This window comes from Mytilus galloprovincialis, chromosome 12, assembly GCF_965363235.1.
Source record: "Mytilus galloprovincialis chromosome 12, xbMytGall1.hap1.1, whole genome shotgun sequence".
Classification (NCBI taxonomy): domain Eukaryota; kingdom Metazoa; phylum Mollusca; class Bivalvia; order Mytilida; family Mytilidae; genus Mytilus; species Mytilus galloprovincialis.
In genome coordinates this window covers 50,593,131-50,607,032 of record NC_134849.1, presented here as the reverse complement: position 1 = coordinate 50,607,032, position 13,902 = coordinate 50,593,131, and the positions used below count along the sequence as shown (strand labels likewise).

The following is a 13,902-nucleotide window of genomic DNA, read 5'->3' as shown; positions in this document are numbered from 1 at the left end:
TCAATAGATATAAACAATTCACCAAAGTTTCATTAAAGTTGATGGAAGCATTTTTGAGTTATTGTTCGAAAACCTGGAAAATCCTCCTTTTTTTAAAGGATAAAGCTTTATAACATGGAAACGAAAAATCTGAAATTTATAAAAATTGAAAGGGTGCTTACGTCAATGGATATAAACAATTCAACAAAGTTTCATAAAATTTGATGGAAGTGTTTTTTAGTTATTGTCCCAAGTGTGGACAACAGATGGACGGACAAACAACGGTACACCGGGGTCGTCCCGATAGTCCGACACGCATTAGTCCGACACTCATTGGTCCGACACTCGATAGTCCGACAGTCAATAGTCCGACACTCGATCATTTTCCACTACCTTGAAAAACAAGTGTGGACACACTGAAATGTCTCGCCTGTATAACGTTAAATTTAAATGATCAATGTCAGGGCCGGATCCAGCCATTTAAAAAAGGGGGGTGTCTGTTTTCCCAACCCAAGGTACATGTCCCGATACAAATGCATTGATCGGCCAAAAAAAGGGGGTTCAACCCACGACCCCCTCTCCCCCCCACACACACATGAGGTCGAGGTGAGATATACCCTTTCAGACAAACGTGTATATATAAAAAAGGAGATTTGGTGTACTTGCCAAGAGACAACTCTAAACAAGAGACCAAATGACACAGAAATTAACAACTTTAGGTCACCGTACGGCCTTCAACAATGAGCAAAGCCAAATTAATATACAAATAAATGAAAGACAAAGGCCAGATATACAATCATTCCATACTTCAAATATAGTTAACATATTACTTATAATAAAAGTGAAATTAACATTGCAAAAATCTGAACTATCCCAGTCTCTCTTTTTGTTACAGAAGTCGCAAGCGAGACACTAAATACAAAAAGATGTGATGTAATTTCCAATGAGACAACTCTTCACAGGAGACCAAATAACACAGTAATTAACAACTATAGGCCACCTTACGGCCTTAACTAACTTTAACCTTGCAATGTACTTTTTAAAAATTATGCCAATTCTATATTAAGTGAACAATAAGACTGAGCTAAAACCCAATTTATCATATAATTAATAAAAACCTCATCAAAGGAACATGTGTACTAAGTTTCAAGTTGATACGAGTACTGCTTCATAATAAACCACACTGACTAAAAATCTGTTCGCACGAACAGACGAACGAACTTACGGACAAACGAACATCTGGACAATCGGTCATACAAATGAACGGACAGATGAACAAACTAGACAATATAATGCCCATGTACAATCGTAAAAAAGGAGGTTGGGTGTAATAGATGAAAGCCACAGTAAACTCAGATTTGAAATAAATGTAGATGCGTAATGACTGGTCTTAAGGTCAATTAAGAATGTCACGTTCTGCTGGACTTTTTAGAATTACGAACACAAACTTGTAAGATATGTTTTATTTCAACTTTTATTACACCACTGACAAACGGCTAAACGTCTCAGTCATTTCAGCTATGGTTTTTTTTGGAAAAAAAAAGTTTGTTTCCAGTTTTTGGAGAAAAAAAAAATTTGTTTTTGATTCTGAGAAAAAAAAATTGTTTGTTTCACCCTCAGCTGCCACTATATGTAATGCTAAAATTGAAAGAAAAAAATTGTTTTCGATTTGTCGCGAAAAAAATAGATTGTTTTTCACCACAGGCGAAAAAAAAAATTTGTCCAGAAAAAAAAACCATAGCCCCCCCCAGAAAATCAAATGGTTGCTGCCTAAACGATCTATCCTTTCTTGAAGAAGGCGGTACTTCCTCTTTCGAACAGGTGGTCGATCGCCTCGTCTAACGGCTGCAACGGACAAGGCTCCCCTTCTCTCTTCTGTTTTTAACTTCTTCAAAAAGTACCACAAGTTTGAATGATGTCTGCCAACTACTGCGTTCCATCTCTTGTTGAAAGCTGAAAAATATTTATAATGAATTTTCAAAGGAAAAACAGAAAGTTTTTTTGTGACCCAATTCTGATTTAGTAGTTAGCAAGGATTAAATAACACATTTCATTTTTATATTCAGTGAAATACAAAAGTAAAACTCTTACAATCATGAGATACTGAATTTAAGCATTTTTCTTTCTGAATTTCGGGTATGATTGTTACACAGAAGCTTTTATGAAAAACAACGGCTGATCATAAGCGACAGAATCGCTTTCCATTTTTTTTTATTGGGGCCATTAATACTGATAAATCAAATTATTAATACTACATAGATTGGGGATACTTACCGTAACGGAGTGTCATTAAAGCATATGCTTTTATGATTTAATTTGTCATACATGTATATACTTACATTCGACATGATTGTTTGTCCTATTGTCCATATTTCTTTGGTAGACATTCCAAATAACTGGGCTAAACTGTCCATTTAGGTAATTTTGTTGGAAATAAGTTAATAGCTCCCTTAGACCTGGACAATTGTGACATAGTCAAGGAGTTTTTAAAGCCCTCCCCCTTTTTAAAAAAAAATCTGGAGTTTTTAACTGTTAATTTCTAGCTGTGTAAAGTTAATTTAGAATCAAAAGCAAGTAGCAAATACAACTTAATTTGAGCATGTTTATTGTGATAATGTATAGAAAAAACGTGAATTTAATCGAAATTGATAGAAAACTAAGAAAAATACCAGATTTAGATAAAAGGGGGAGGGCTAAAAAGTTGTCTTTTAGCCAATATCTATGGCATAGACCAGATCATTTTTCAAAGTTATGCTAACCGTTTATGGTAATTTTTTAATTTTCCCCGATTTCACATCAGTTTGAAAGAAATTAAAGTTATTTAATATAGAATAAAAGTTGAGGAACAAAATTATTTCAGATAAATGTAGGGAAAGTTGTCCATTACATCGCAATAAACTAAACATGCATATTATGCATATTATTATTTTTAATATATATTTTTTCTTTAGGATATTTTTTTTTCTTTTCAAATTTATTGTTCAGAAATACAATGAAGCTAGGAGGAAAGACACGGAGAAATATAAATGTATAGCTTATCATTTTGTGATCAACATCTGGTTATAATTAGTGAACCACTAAACAAGTGTGTCCACATAATTTATATCTAACTGATTACTGATAACATGCTGAGATAAATTTATAGAAAAATATTAGGAAATCCGGGCTTATGTCTTAAAATGCCCTCTCCTAGAAAAAAGACAGCTAGCTAGATCATGAACCTTGTACCCACACTTGATTTATAAACACCTGCCTAAAAATGTTTTTATGGCATTGCTTTTATAGGCCTATTTAATGTTATTGAATCGTGAATGAATCCAGATTTTTCTCGAATGTAATTAACAAATTTGACCTTTTTGCAACAGGCATTTGTTCTATTTTAGATACTTGTCTCATTCGCAACTATAAGTCAATTCAACAATTTTCAAACACACATACCACATATGGCAAGCTATTAAAGTTCCAAACATAAAACAATTCAATCAAGAAAAACTAAGGCCTGATTTATTTACAAAACAATAAATGAAAAACAAATATCATATACGGAAACAAAGGACAAGCACTAAAATGCAGGCTCCTAAACCTAGTATATGGCATACAAAATTTAAATTCTGGTATCTATGAAGAGTTATCTACTAACTAGGATCAAACAAATATAGAATGTGTGGGTTTAAACATGTATGCCAAGTTCAAACCTTTCATCTATCCTAGCTGGTACATCAAAATATACCTTTATACTAAATATAAAAGGGAGGCTTATGACAAAAAAAAATTAATGCCCCATTTATGGGCATTATGTTTTCTTTATGGTATTATGTTTTCTGGTCTGTTTGTCAGTTCAGCCGTTCTTTCGTCCGTTCGTCTCACTTCAGATTAAAGTTTTTGGTCAACATGGTCAAGATAGTTTTTGATGAAGTTGAAATCCGATCAACTTGAAACTTAGTATGCATGTTCCCTATGGTATGATCTTTCTAATTTAAAAACCAAATAAGAGATTTTCTCCCATTTTCACAGTCCATTGAACATAGAAAATGATAGTGCGGATGGTGCATTAGTGTACTAGGGACACATTCTTGTTAATTTTACTTTAGCAATTCGACCGTCTTAGTGTCATTCTATTTGATTTATCATGATGAAAATTAAGTAAATATATGTTGGACTCAGATCGACGTCTGGCCTCTAATCGACGTCCTTTCCTCAAAACGACGTCCGTTTCTCAAATCGACGTCCAAATCTTACGTCACATTCTCAAATCGACGTCCAATATTTTGATATTCTAATCTACGCCCAATGTGACGGCATGTATTGCCAAAACTACGCCCGATTGAGTGTAGTCGTCCATTATCAACAAATGATAAATTAATAGACATAAGTAGGGCCTTTTTTGTCGTTTGAATTGTTTTATATTGTCATTTAGGGGAATTTGATAGCTGACTATACTGTATGGGCTTTGCTCATTTTTGAAGGCCGTACGGTGACATATAGTTGTAGTTATAGTTTTGGTCTCTTGTGGAGCGTTGTCTCATAAGCAATCATACCACATATTTTTTTAAAATTAATTGTTTACACTTATACATGTACATGTTTTGTAAGGTTCAAACATTATTACATACTTTTCATATAGATTTTTTTTTTCAACCCGAAATAGGTATCATGCATATTTAAGTTTATCTTGATAAAAAGTTTATCGAATAGATCTACAAAGAAGTGTGTCATTCCTATTCATGTTAGTAAATGACATGCATGTGAGTGTATGTCAAGGAGAAAACAACCTAGGGACAAGGAAACCCAAAGTGAAAGGACATCTAGAGGGCATTATTCACTCTTCAACAATAAACAAAATAAAGAAGTTCAGCCAATTGTTTTGTTTTAGTATGATAATTCGGACTCTGTAAGATATTTTTCAACAAATTTGCACCTGGAGTGAAACATGTACGCAAGAAATTGGCATTATGTGTTCATGTGGTGCTATAACACAACTGTTCTATGTTAAGTGCTCACAACCTGTTTACATATTTAGTCTATAGATATAGGAAGATGTGGTGTGAGTGCATGCCAATGAGACAACTCTCCATCCAAATAACAATAAATAAAAGTAAACCATTATAGGTCAATGTACGGTCTTCAACACGGAGCCTTGCTCACACCGAACAACAAGCTATAAAGGGCCCCAAAATTACTAGTGTGAAACTATTCAAACGGGAAAACCAACAGTCTAATCTATATAAAAAACGAGAAACGAGAAACACGTATAAATTACATAAACAAACGACGACTACTGTACATCAGCTTCCTGACTGAGGACAGGTGCAAACATTTGCAGCGGGGTTAAACGTTTTAATGGTACCAAACCTTCTCCCTTTTTCTGAAACAATAGCAGAACATCACGACCTAGAAAAACACACGATAAAATATCAATTGGTAGTATGTTATAAATCTTTACAAAATAAAAGTTTTTGAATGGATCCTATTTGTCATACATAATATGTTTAAAAGTCTAAAGGTTTCAGCTTCTGTCGGTTCTGGTCAATTTCGTATTCTGTGTCCAAAACGGACGTTCATTAAAGAAGCTAAAAATAGGACGTCGATTAGAGAAGCCAAAAAATAGACGTCGATTAGATAAGCATAAAATTGGCCGTCGATTTGGAAGGATATTTTTTTGTGATGTCAGATTTGGACGTCGATTTGAGGAACGGACGTCAATTAGAAACCGGACGTCGATCTGAGTCTTACATATATACTAAGGCCATTAAAAAATGGATGTTGGTTTCCCCATACATGTGAAAGTTACAAAGGCCAAGGAGGCAGGAAAAACTTTTTTTTAATATTTTTTTGTGAAAAGTCAGTTTTGATCTACAGAGAATTTCTTGTTAACCAGTAATTAATTTTGTTTTTTAATACAAAAATGATATAAGAAGATCATTGATGTGGTTGTATGTCAATGCGACAACTTTCCATCCAAGTCACAATTTGTAAAAGTAAACCATAACAGGTCAAAGTACAGTCTTCAACACAGAGCCTTGGCTCACAGCAAGCTATAAAGGACCCCAAAGCTATTAAATGTTAATGAACCTCTCTGTTAACTGACAAAATTCAAACAGATTTTTAACAGTTTATAAGAAGATCCTATAGGTGAATTTTAAATTAAGCCTAAAGAAGTGATGGTTAAAGAGAGATAACTCTAACTCACTGATTAATATTCATTCCAATTTTCTCATTTATAATCTATATTTGTTTGAGACACAGCATCTTTAAAAATTTAAATAATCAGAATATATCTCAATAAGCATCTTATTCTTTAAAGACCAAACAGCCAAGTACAAAGTTGAAGAGCATTGAGGATCCAAAATTCCAAAAAGTTGTGCCAAATACAACTAAGGTAATCAATCTATGCCTGGGATAAGAAAATCCTTAGTTTTTCGAAAAATTCAAAGTTTTGTAAACAGGAAATTTATAAAAATGACCACATTATTGATATTCATGTCAACACCGAAATGTTGACTACTGGGCTGGTGATACCCTCTGGGACGAAACGTCCAACAGCAGTGGCATCGACCCAGTGGTTTTAATACATGTAGTTATCAAAAGTATATGTACGCATCAAAATATGTTTTGTAATGAGAAATGAGATACAGCAAGCACAAATATTTAGTAAAAATCAAACAAAAATCTATGAAAAGACAAATGCTTATGATTTTTAATTTTGTAATTTTCACAATTTAGCTACCAACAACAATAGTTCTAGTAGTTTCAATCTACTGGCAACAATTCTAACTTTAATTTACTGGGCTGGTGATACCCTCCAGGACGAAACGTCCACGAGCAGTGGCATCTACCCAGTGGTTTAAATACATGTAGTTATCAAAAGTACCAGGATTATAATTTAGTACGCCAGACGTGCGTTTCTTCTACATAAGACTCATGCAAAATGTTGCAGATGAGGAGGTCACATCTGTCATATAACATTGATTGCAATAATACATGTACGTACGCATCAAAATATGTTTTGTAATGAGAAATGAGATACAGCAAGCACAAATATTTAGTAAAAATCAAACAAAAATCTACGAAAAGACAAATGCTTATGATTTTTAATTTTGTAATTTTCACAATTTAGCTACCAACAACAATAGTTCTAGTAGTTTCGATCTACTGGCAACAATTCTAACTTTAATTTACTGGGCTGGTGATACCCTCCAGGACGAAACGTCCACGAGCAGTGGCATCTACCCAGTGGTTTAAATACATGTAGTTATCAAAAGTACCAGGATTATAATTTAGTAAGCCAGACGTGCATTTCGTCTACAAGACTCATGCAAAATATGGCAGATGAGGAGGTCCCATCTGTCATATTACACGGATTCCAATAATATGTACTAATCAAAACATGTTTTGTCATGAAAAATTAAATACAGCAGCCAGAAATATGTAGTAAAAATGAACGAAAAGACTTAGAATTTTGTAATTTGCACAGTTTACCAACAACAATAGTTCTAGTAGTTTCGATCTACTGGCAACAATTCTCACTTTAAATGGAGGATCTGGAAAAATTGTCGAAATCTGTTATCAGACTAGATTCATAGCATTTTCTTCCTTAAAAATCATCTAACCAATTTCCTTACAATTTCAAAAACAGTTTAGAGTAGCAGTTTTATTACAGGAAAGGGAATTTTAAACAAAAACAAGTTCAAAATGGCGATTATGAATAAAATGATTAAAAATTATTTCTGCAATACATTACTAAAGTGTTAATCTTCCATTCTTTTATATACATCTACATTCCCTTAAGTTTTTCTAGGACTATATTTTAACACAATATTTACTCTTATGTAGTTAACTGTTGATAGTGATATCCATAAACTCCAAAACTTTAATGATATATAACTACACCATGAAGTGTGAACTTTTTCATGGAGAATTTTAGAAAGTGGTAGTACATAAGTCTTCAGATTTTTCTAAAGTTGCAATATTGAAGTATCGAAATAGACAATTGAATGGGTAAATGTCTGACGTATGCCATGACTGCATATTGTGTGTGCTCTTTCTGTTCACACCATGTATATATTTACTTTTTACATTCAATTTTTAAAAGTATGAAATCATTACATAGTTTATAAAAAGAAGAATCCTCGAGTTTTGAAGGATTGCCAGCATCGGGTACCCCATACAGTATTTTTGATTCCATAAGGTAAAATTGGCTATATCAACTATATCATGTATATAAATGAATTGATATTTTTTGAAGTGAGTCATTAAATGATTTTTTTTAGTTTTAAAAAGGTCTTTTACCCCTTTTTGCAGTTCAGACTTGGCCTCTGTAAATGCATGGTGCAGATGCTGGAAATATGACTCCCAAATATCTATAATGTTTAACATTTTCTACGTATACTGTAATATTGTTGATTGTTTATTTTAAACCTAATAAACACCACATGTGTTAAATATCACACATTTAGTTTTTACATAGTTTATTTTCAGGTTCCACTGAAAGCGATAAGATGACAGCCTATCACACACCATATGTACACATGTACATGTATAACATGCATTAAGAGATCTTTTTTCGCTTGGAGATAACAATACCATATAGTCAGCAAACTATACCCAGTGTATTCTCATTTTAAAATACTGGATCACTAGAGATATCAAAATCATTATTTATTTGGTTAAGAAATCTTTTGAATAAAGTATTCCATGTGGATTTTAAATAGAGTTTTACCATGTGGATTTTGAATTAAGTATTACCAAGTGGATTTTGAATTAAGTATTACCATGTGGATTTTGAAACAGCTGTATTAGAACATCTTTGACTCCTGATATGGTATCATTTCTCTGTCGATGTGCTAATTTAGAAGGCACTGCAGTCAGATCAGTTCCCCTAGCTATCTCATGGCCACACTTCCTGCAGAGCAAATAATCTGTAAAATATACATTATATATATCAAGATCAAATAATCTGTAAAAATATACATGTACATGATATCAAGATCAAATAATCTGTAAAATATACATGTACATGATATCAAGAATTAAAATTAGAAAGATCATATCATAGGAAAAAGGTGTAGTAAGTTTCATCAAAAACCACCTGGACCAAAAACTTAAACCTGAAGCAGGACAGACGGACGAACAGGCGGAAGGACAAATAGGCAGGCGGACGGACGGACGAACAAACGGACGCACATACCAGAAAACATGATGCCCATAAATGGGCTATAAATTAACATGATATCAAGATCAAAGAATCTGTAAAATATACACCTTGACCTGTAATGGTTTACTTTTATTAATTGTTATTTGGATTGAGAGATGTCACATTGGCACTCATACCACATCCTCCTATATCTATCATATCAAGATCAAAGCAATTTCATGGCTACACTTCCTGCATAGTAAATAATCTGTAAAATATACATCATATCAAGATCAAAGATTGTAGTTCATAGGATATAAAAGAACCTCTTGCATAATTTTTCTTGTTAATCATATTAATTTAATAAATGGAAACATCAGATCATGCAGTGCTATTTACAAAACAACCAAGTAATAACAAAAACATCTTGTCAGAGTCAGACTAGTAGGTAGTTTTTATATTCACATAAGTAGTATACCTAAAACGACAAAGTTATTTTTCATTTACCTATATATATTATGAAAACCGTGATTATTTTCGAAAGGTTAAATATTTGGCGGTTGTGTCTTGCCATGGCTTTGTTTGGATTTATTTGTTTGCTTTTTGGCCTTGAATGTTTGTCCCTAATAATATTTTATTAACTATGAATCTGCATTCAGGTATTGCAGATCAAATTTATTCGTTCATAGTGTGTTAAATTACATTTTTTGATTAAAGTTAAGTCTTCCGATTGATATCTTATAGTGTGGTTTTCTATGTTGTGATGTTATGGCATGCTCATGCTATTGTTTAAGAAAAAGGGAGAAGGTTTGGTACCATTAAAACTTTTAATCCCGCTGCATATGTTTGCACTTGTCCTAAGTCAGGAATCTGATGTACAGTAGTTGTCGTTTGTTAATCAGTTAATGTAATTTATACGTGTTTCTCGTTTCTTGTTTTTTATATAGATTAGCTATAGACAATTGGTTTTCCTGTTTGAATTGTTTTACACTAGTAATTCTGGGGTCCTTTATAGCTTGTTGTAACTTTTTTGGTGTGAGCCAGGGCTCTGTGTTGAAGGCCGTACATTGACCTATAATGGTTAACTTTTATAAATTGTTAATTGGATGGAGAGTTGTCTCATTGGCACTCACACCACATCTTCCTATATCTAATCATCATTTCTTTTAAATACATAATTTACAAGCAGTGTAAGGGAGATAATCAAACAATGTTCTTTAAATTGATTTGGATTACCTCCCTTACACTGCTTTTAAAATTGTCTCAATTGTCCTTTAACCAGAAAAACCCTTGTTTTCCCCTTTGTTTGCCCCTAATTACTAAATGATTTGAACCATAACCCCCAAAGTTAATCCAAAACCATCCCATTGAAGTATGGAAACTTGTGGTATAATTTCAGAGAGATTCATACACGTAAACACAAGTTATTGTCTGGCAACTACAATAAATTGTTTTGCTGAGTGCAGCCTCAGATGCGACCAGAGATGTTAAACCCTGAACAGTTGGGGCAAATTTGGACACAATATTCAAGCTTGATACTGTCTGAATTTGGATTGTGATCAATTTTTGACATAGGTTTTTGACACAAAATAAATGTCAAGATCTTACTAATCTATTGGGCAATACTGTGCAATTAAAGATTCTTCTTGAAAATCTTCTTTTTAATAGTTATCAAAAGTACAAGGATTATAATTTAGTACGCCAGACTCATGTTTCGTCTACATGAGACTTATCAGTGACGCTCATATCAAAATAGTTATAAAGCCAAACAAGTTCAAAGTTGAAGGGCATTGAGGATACAAAATTCCAAAAAGTTGTGCCAAATACCATGAATACGGCTAAGGTAATCTATTCCTTGAAATTTGACAAATTTTGAAAAAGAAATTTGAACCCCTTAAGAAAAATTAAAAACCCCAAACTTTTGAATACCCCCTTGGAGCAATTACCCCAAAACTGAATCCCAGCCTTTCCTTTGTAGTATGGAACCTTGTAGTACAATTGCAGAAAGATCCATACTCTTAAACACAAGTTATTGTCTCGTAACTAGGAAAAATGCTTGTTTTTGGCCCACGATTCCTGCATGAACATGATGAATTTGGCAATTACCCTAAAACTCAATCCCAGCCTTCCTTTAGTGATATGGAACCTTGTGGTACAATGTCAGAGAGATCCATGATTTTTCAAGTTATTGTCAAGAAACTACAAAAATGTTTGTTTTTAGGACCTTTTTGGTCCTTATTTCCTTAACTGTTTGCACCATAACCCCAAAAAGAATTCAAACCTTCTACTTGTGGTATTAAACATTGTGGTACAATTTCAGGGCAATTGAAATACTTATACACAAGTTATAAACCTGAAAGTAGAAAAATGCTTGTTTTTGCCCCTTTTGGGCCCCTACATGTAATTCCTAAATGGTTGGGACCAGCATTCCCAAAATCAATTCCAAACTTCCTTTTGTGGTATTAAGCCTTCTTCTCAAATTTCATAGAGATCCATAGACTTAAACTAAAGTTATTGTCCAGAAACCAAATGTGTCTTTGGACGACATCATACCAGTATACGATCCCAAAAACTTTTTTTGCAGTCGTATAAAAATGCTTATTTACGCCCCTTTTTGGCCCCTTATTCCATAATGTTAGACTATAACCCCCAAAATCAATCCGAACCTTCCTTAAGTGGTTATACATGTACCTTGTGGTAAAGTTTTATTGATTTCTATAAGTTATGATTCGGAAACTATGTCTTCGAACGATGCTGACGATGACAACAATGACGGGACTACGAAAACAACAACATGATACAATTTTGGTGATAGTATAAAAAGCTAACTAACTAAATAAAGATTAAAAAAAAATAATACAAACAGAAACGATTGTTATTAATGTTATTTAGTTTTAAAAATTGCAACAGGTTTGGTTTTGCAAAAATGTAAACTTGTATTTTAAAATGATTATTTATATGCATCATTTCTTGAAATCACAATAATTGACCTCACATTTTTGTTCATTGTTTAATAATCTCAAAAAAAACTATCACTTTTTGTCCGGAATAGCAGGACATCACAGAAGTTCCTGTCGAATTTGATGTGAAAAAGTAATATCTTGACACCTCAAATGAAAGGAAGAGATAGTTCAAATGTTGCAAATTCTCCAGTCATATGTGTTTCAGATTCCTATTACGCGATAAAGTCTGTAAGCGCAAGCAATAATTTCTAAATTTACAGTAGTAATAAAGAATAATGGGGTGCTTAAATGTAAATAAACAATAGGCAAAAAAAAAAGGAGCAAAATAGCTTAAATTTAAGGAAAACAGGATGATAAACCTTATCTTGGCTCTGTATTTAAGAAAAAAAATCACTTTGGCCTTAGAGGCGGTAATTATAAGGCCTTGGTAGATTCAGCTATTTCTTTAAAAAATAACTTTATTGCACTTTTATAAAATTGATGTTTTATTAAAAATGATTATAAAGGTTATGTAAATCTGAGACTATCATAGTAGTCTCAGTGTAAATAAACTCATCATAGATACCAGGACTAATTTTTATATATACGCCAGACGCGTGTTTCGTCTACAAAAGACTCATCATTGACGCTCAAATCCAAAAAAGGTTAAAAATGCCAAATAAAATACGAAGTTGAAGAGCATTAAGGACCAAAATTCCTAAAAGTTTTGCCGAATACAGCTAAGGAAAAAGAACAGCCTTAATTAGCATTTCAAAAATTCTAAATTTTGTAAACAGTTAGTTTATAAATCTAATCATATCAATGATAATTCATGTCAGCACAAAAGTGCTGACTACTGGGCCTTTTAAACCCTGATTTAGAAAAGTTAATAAAAATGCATTACTTCATTGCTTTTAATCATCATAAACATTTTACTAAAGTTTAGATTTCCTTTTGGTCTGCCTGCCATAGGAGGCAACTGCCTACATGTCTCCACACGATCTTTACAAAATGAGATAAGCAAAGGAAATGGCAAATGAATGGTGACAGTTTGGTTTTAATTAATTAAATATAACTCATTGATTGGTCTATTATGAGACAGATCCCTTTGTCAATCACTTAGACACTAATTTTATCACTTACATTGTAACTAATCCAATTATCTAATCAAATACAAATATATCATTTTGTAAATTGGTCATGTAGAATTTATTTTATTTATATAACAATTTAAAAAATCCATTACAGTACAGCATTCAGCAATAATGGACTGGACTGAGAGCTATAGACCTCAAAAACATCAATGTTTATTTAAAATAGAATACAGTTATCTCATAGACAGCAAACACACAAAATAAGTTTTTGCAAATTGATGTTGTGAAAATCCATGGATGGTACCAGCAAGATTTGATCTCTCAATATCAGGATCTAACCATTGAGCCCCAAAAAAAAAAAAAAATCTTCCCAAACTCAACTAGTTAGACTACCTTATATTTCCAGGTCTACAACATTGATATGCAGATTTTCCAACTTCACACTTTTTTTACAAAACTTAAAGTTCTATGCACAAAAAGCAAATTACTTTTTTAGTAGGTGTTCTTAAATTTGAGCAAACTTAAGTTTTTAACAACCTGTTATATCATCTGATATACAATGTACACTGTGCATCAATGTGTAAACTGACAAAAACAAAAACAAATAATGTAAAATTGGATGCAAAATTGCTTTCATGGAGGCTGACATCTTTCCAATGAACTCTGGGATTTGCTTATTGTTTATCTCTTTGACAGTTGTCACATGTTTGACCGATTTAATTTGGCTGTTCTAGTTACGTTAATTACCCCTCAT

General features: G+C 32.8%; 1 protein-coding gene and 1 long non-coding RNA gene across 3 annotated transcripts in view; both read right to left on the bottom strand.

The window, feature by feature from the left end:
- Positions 1-13,841, bottom strand: part of LOC143054131 (uncharacterized) — a 45,484-nt gene extending 31,643 nt beyond the window's left edge. Inside the window, exons 1-2 of one of the 2 annotated variants that reach the window (XR_012971569.1) lie at positions 13,686-13,841; positions 8,751-8,897 (exon numbers count right to left, since the gene is read on the bottom strand). Coding sequence is in view for 1 of the 2 variants with exons in the window: in XM_076227035.1 (XP_076083150.1) it covers positions 8,751-8,897; positions 13,686-13,797 (259 nt within the window). In the remaining variant the exon portion in view is untranslated. The remainder of the gene's footprint in view (positions 1-8,750; positions 8,898-13,685) is intronic. The other variant, XM_076227035.1, reaches the window with a different exon arrangement.
- LOC143054132 (uncharacterized) lies at positions 1,520-2,456 on the bottom strand. Its single transcript, XR_012971570.1, has 2 exons — positions 2,319-2,456; positions 1,520-1,932 (listed from the first exon to the last, which is right to left on the bottom strand). It is a non-coding gene; the product is annotated as an uncharacterized LOC143054132 (long non-coding RNA).
- Positions 13,842-13,902: the final 61 nt, after the last annotated feature.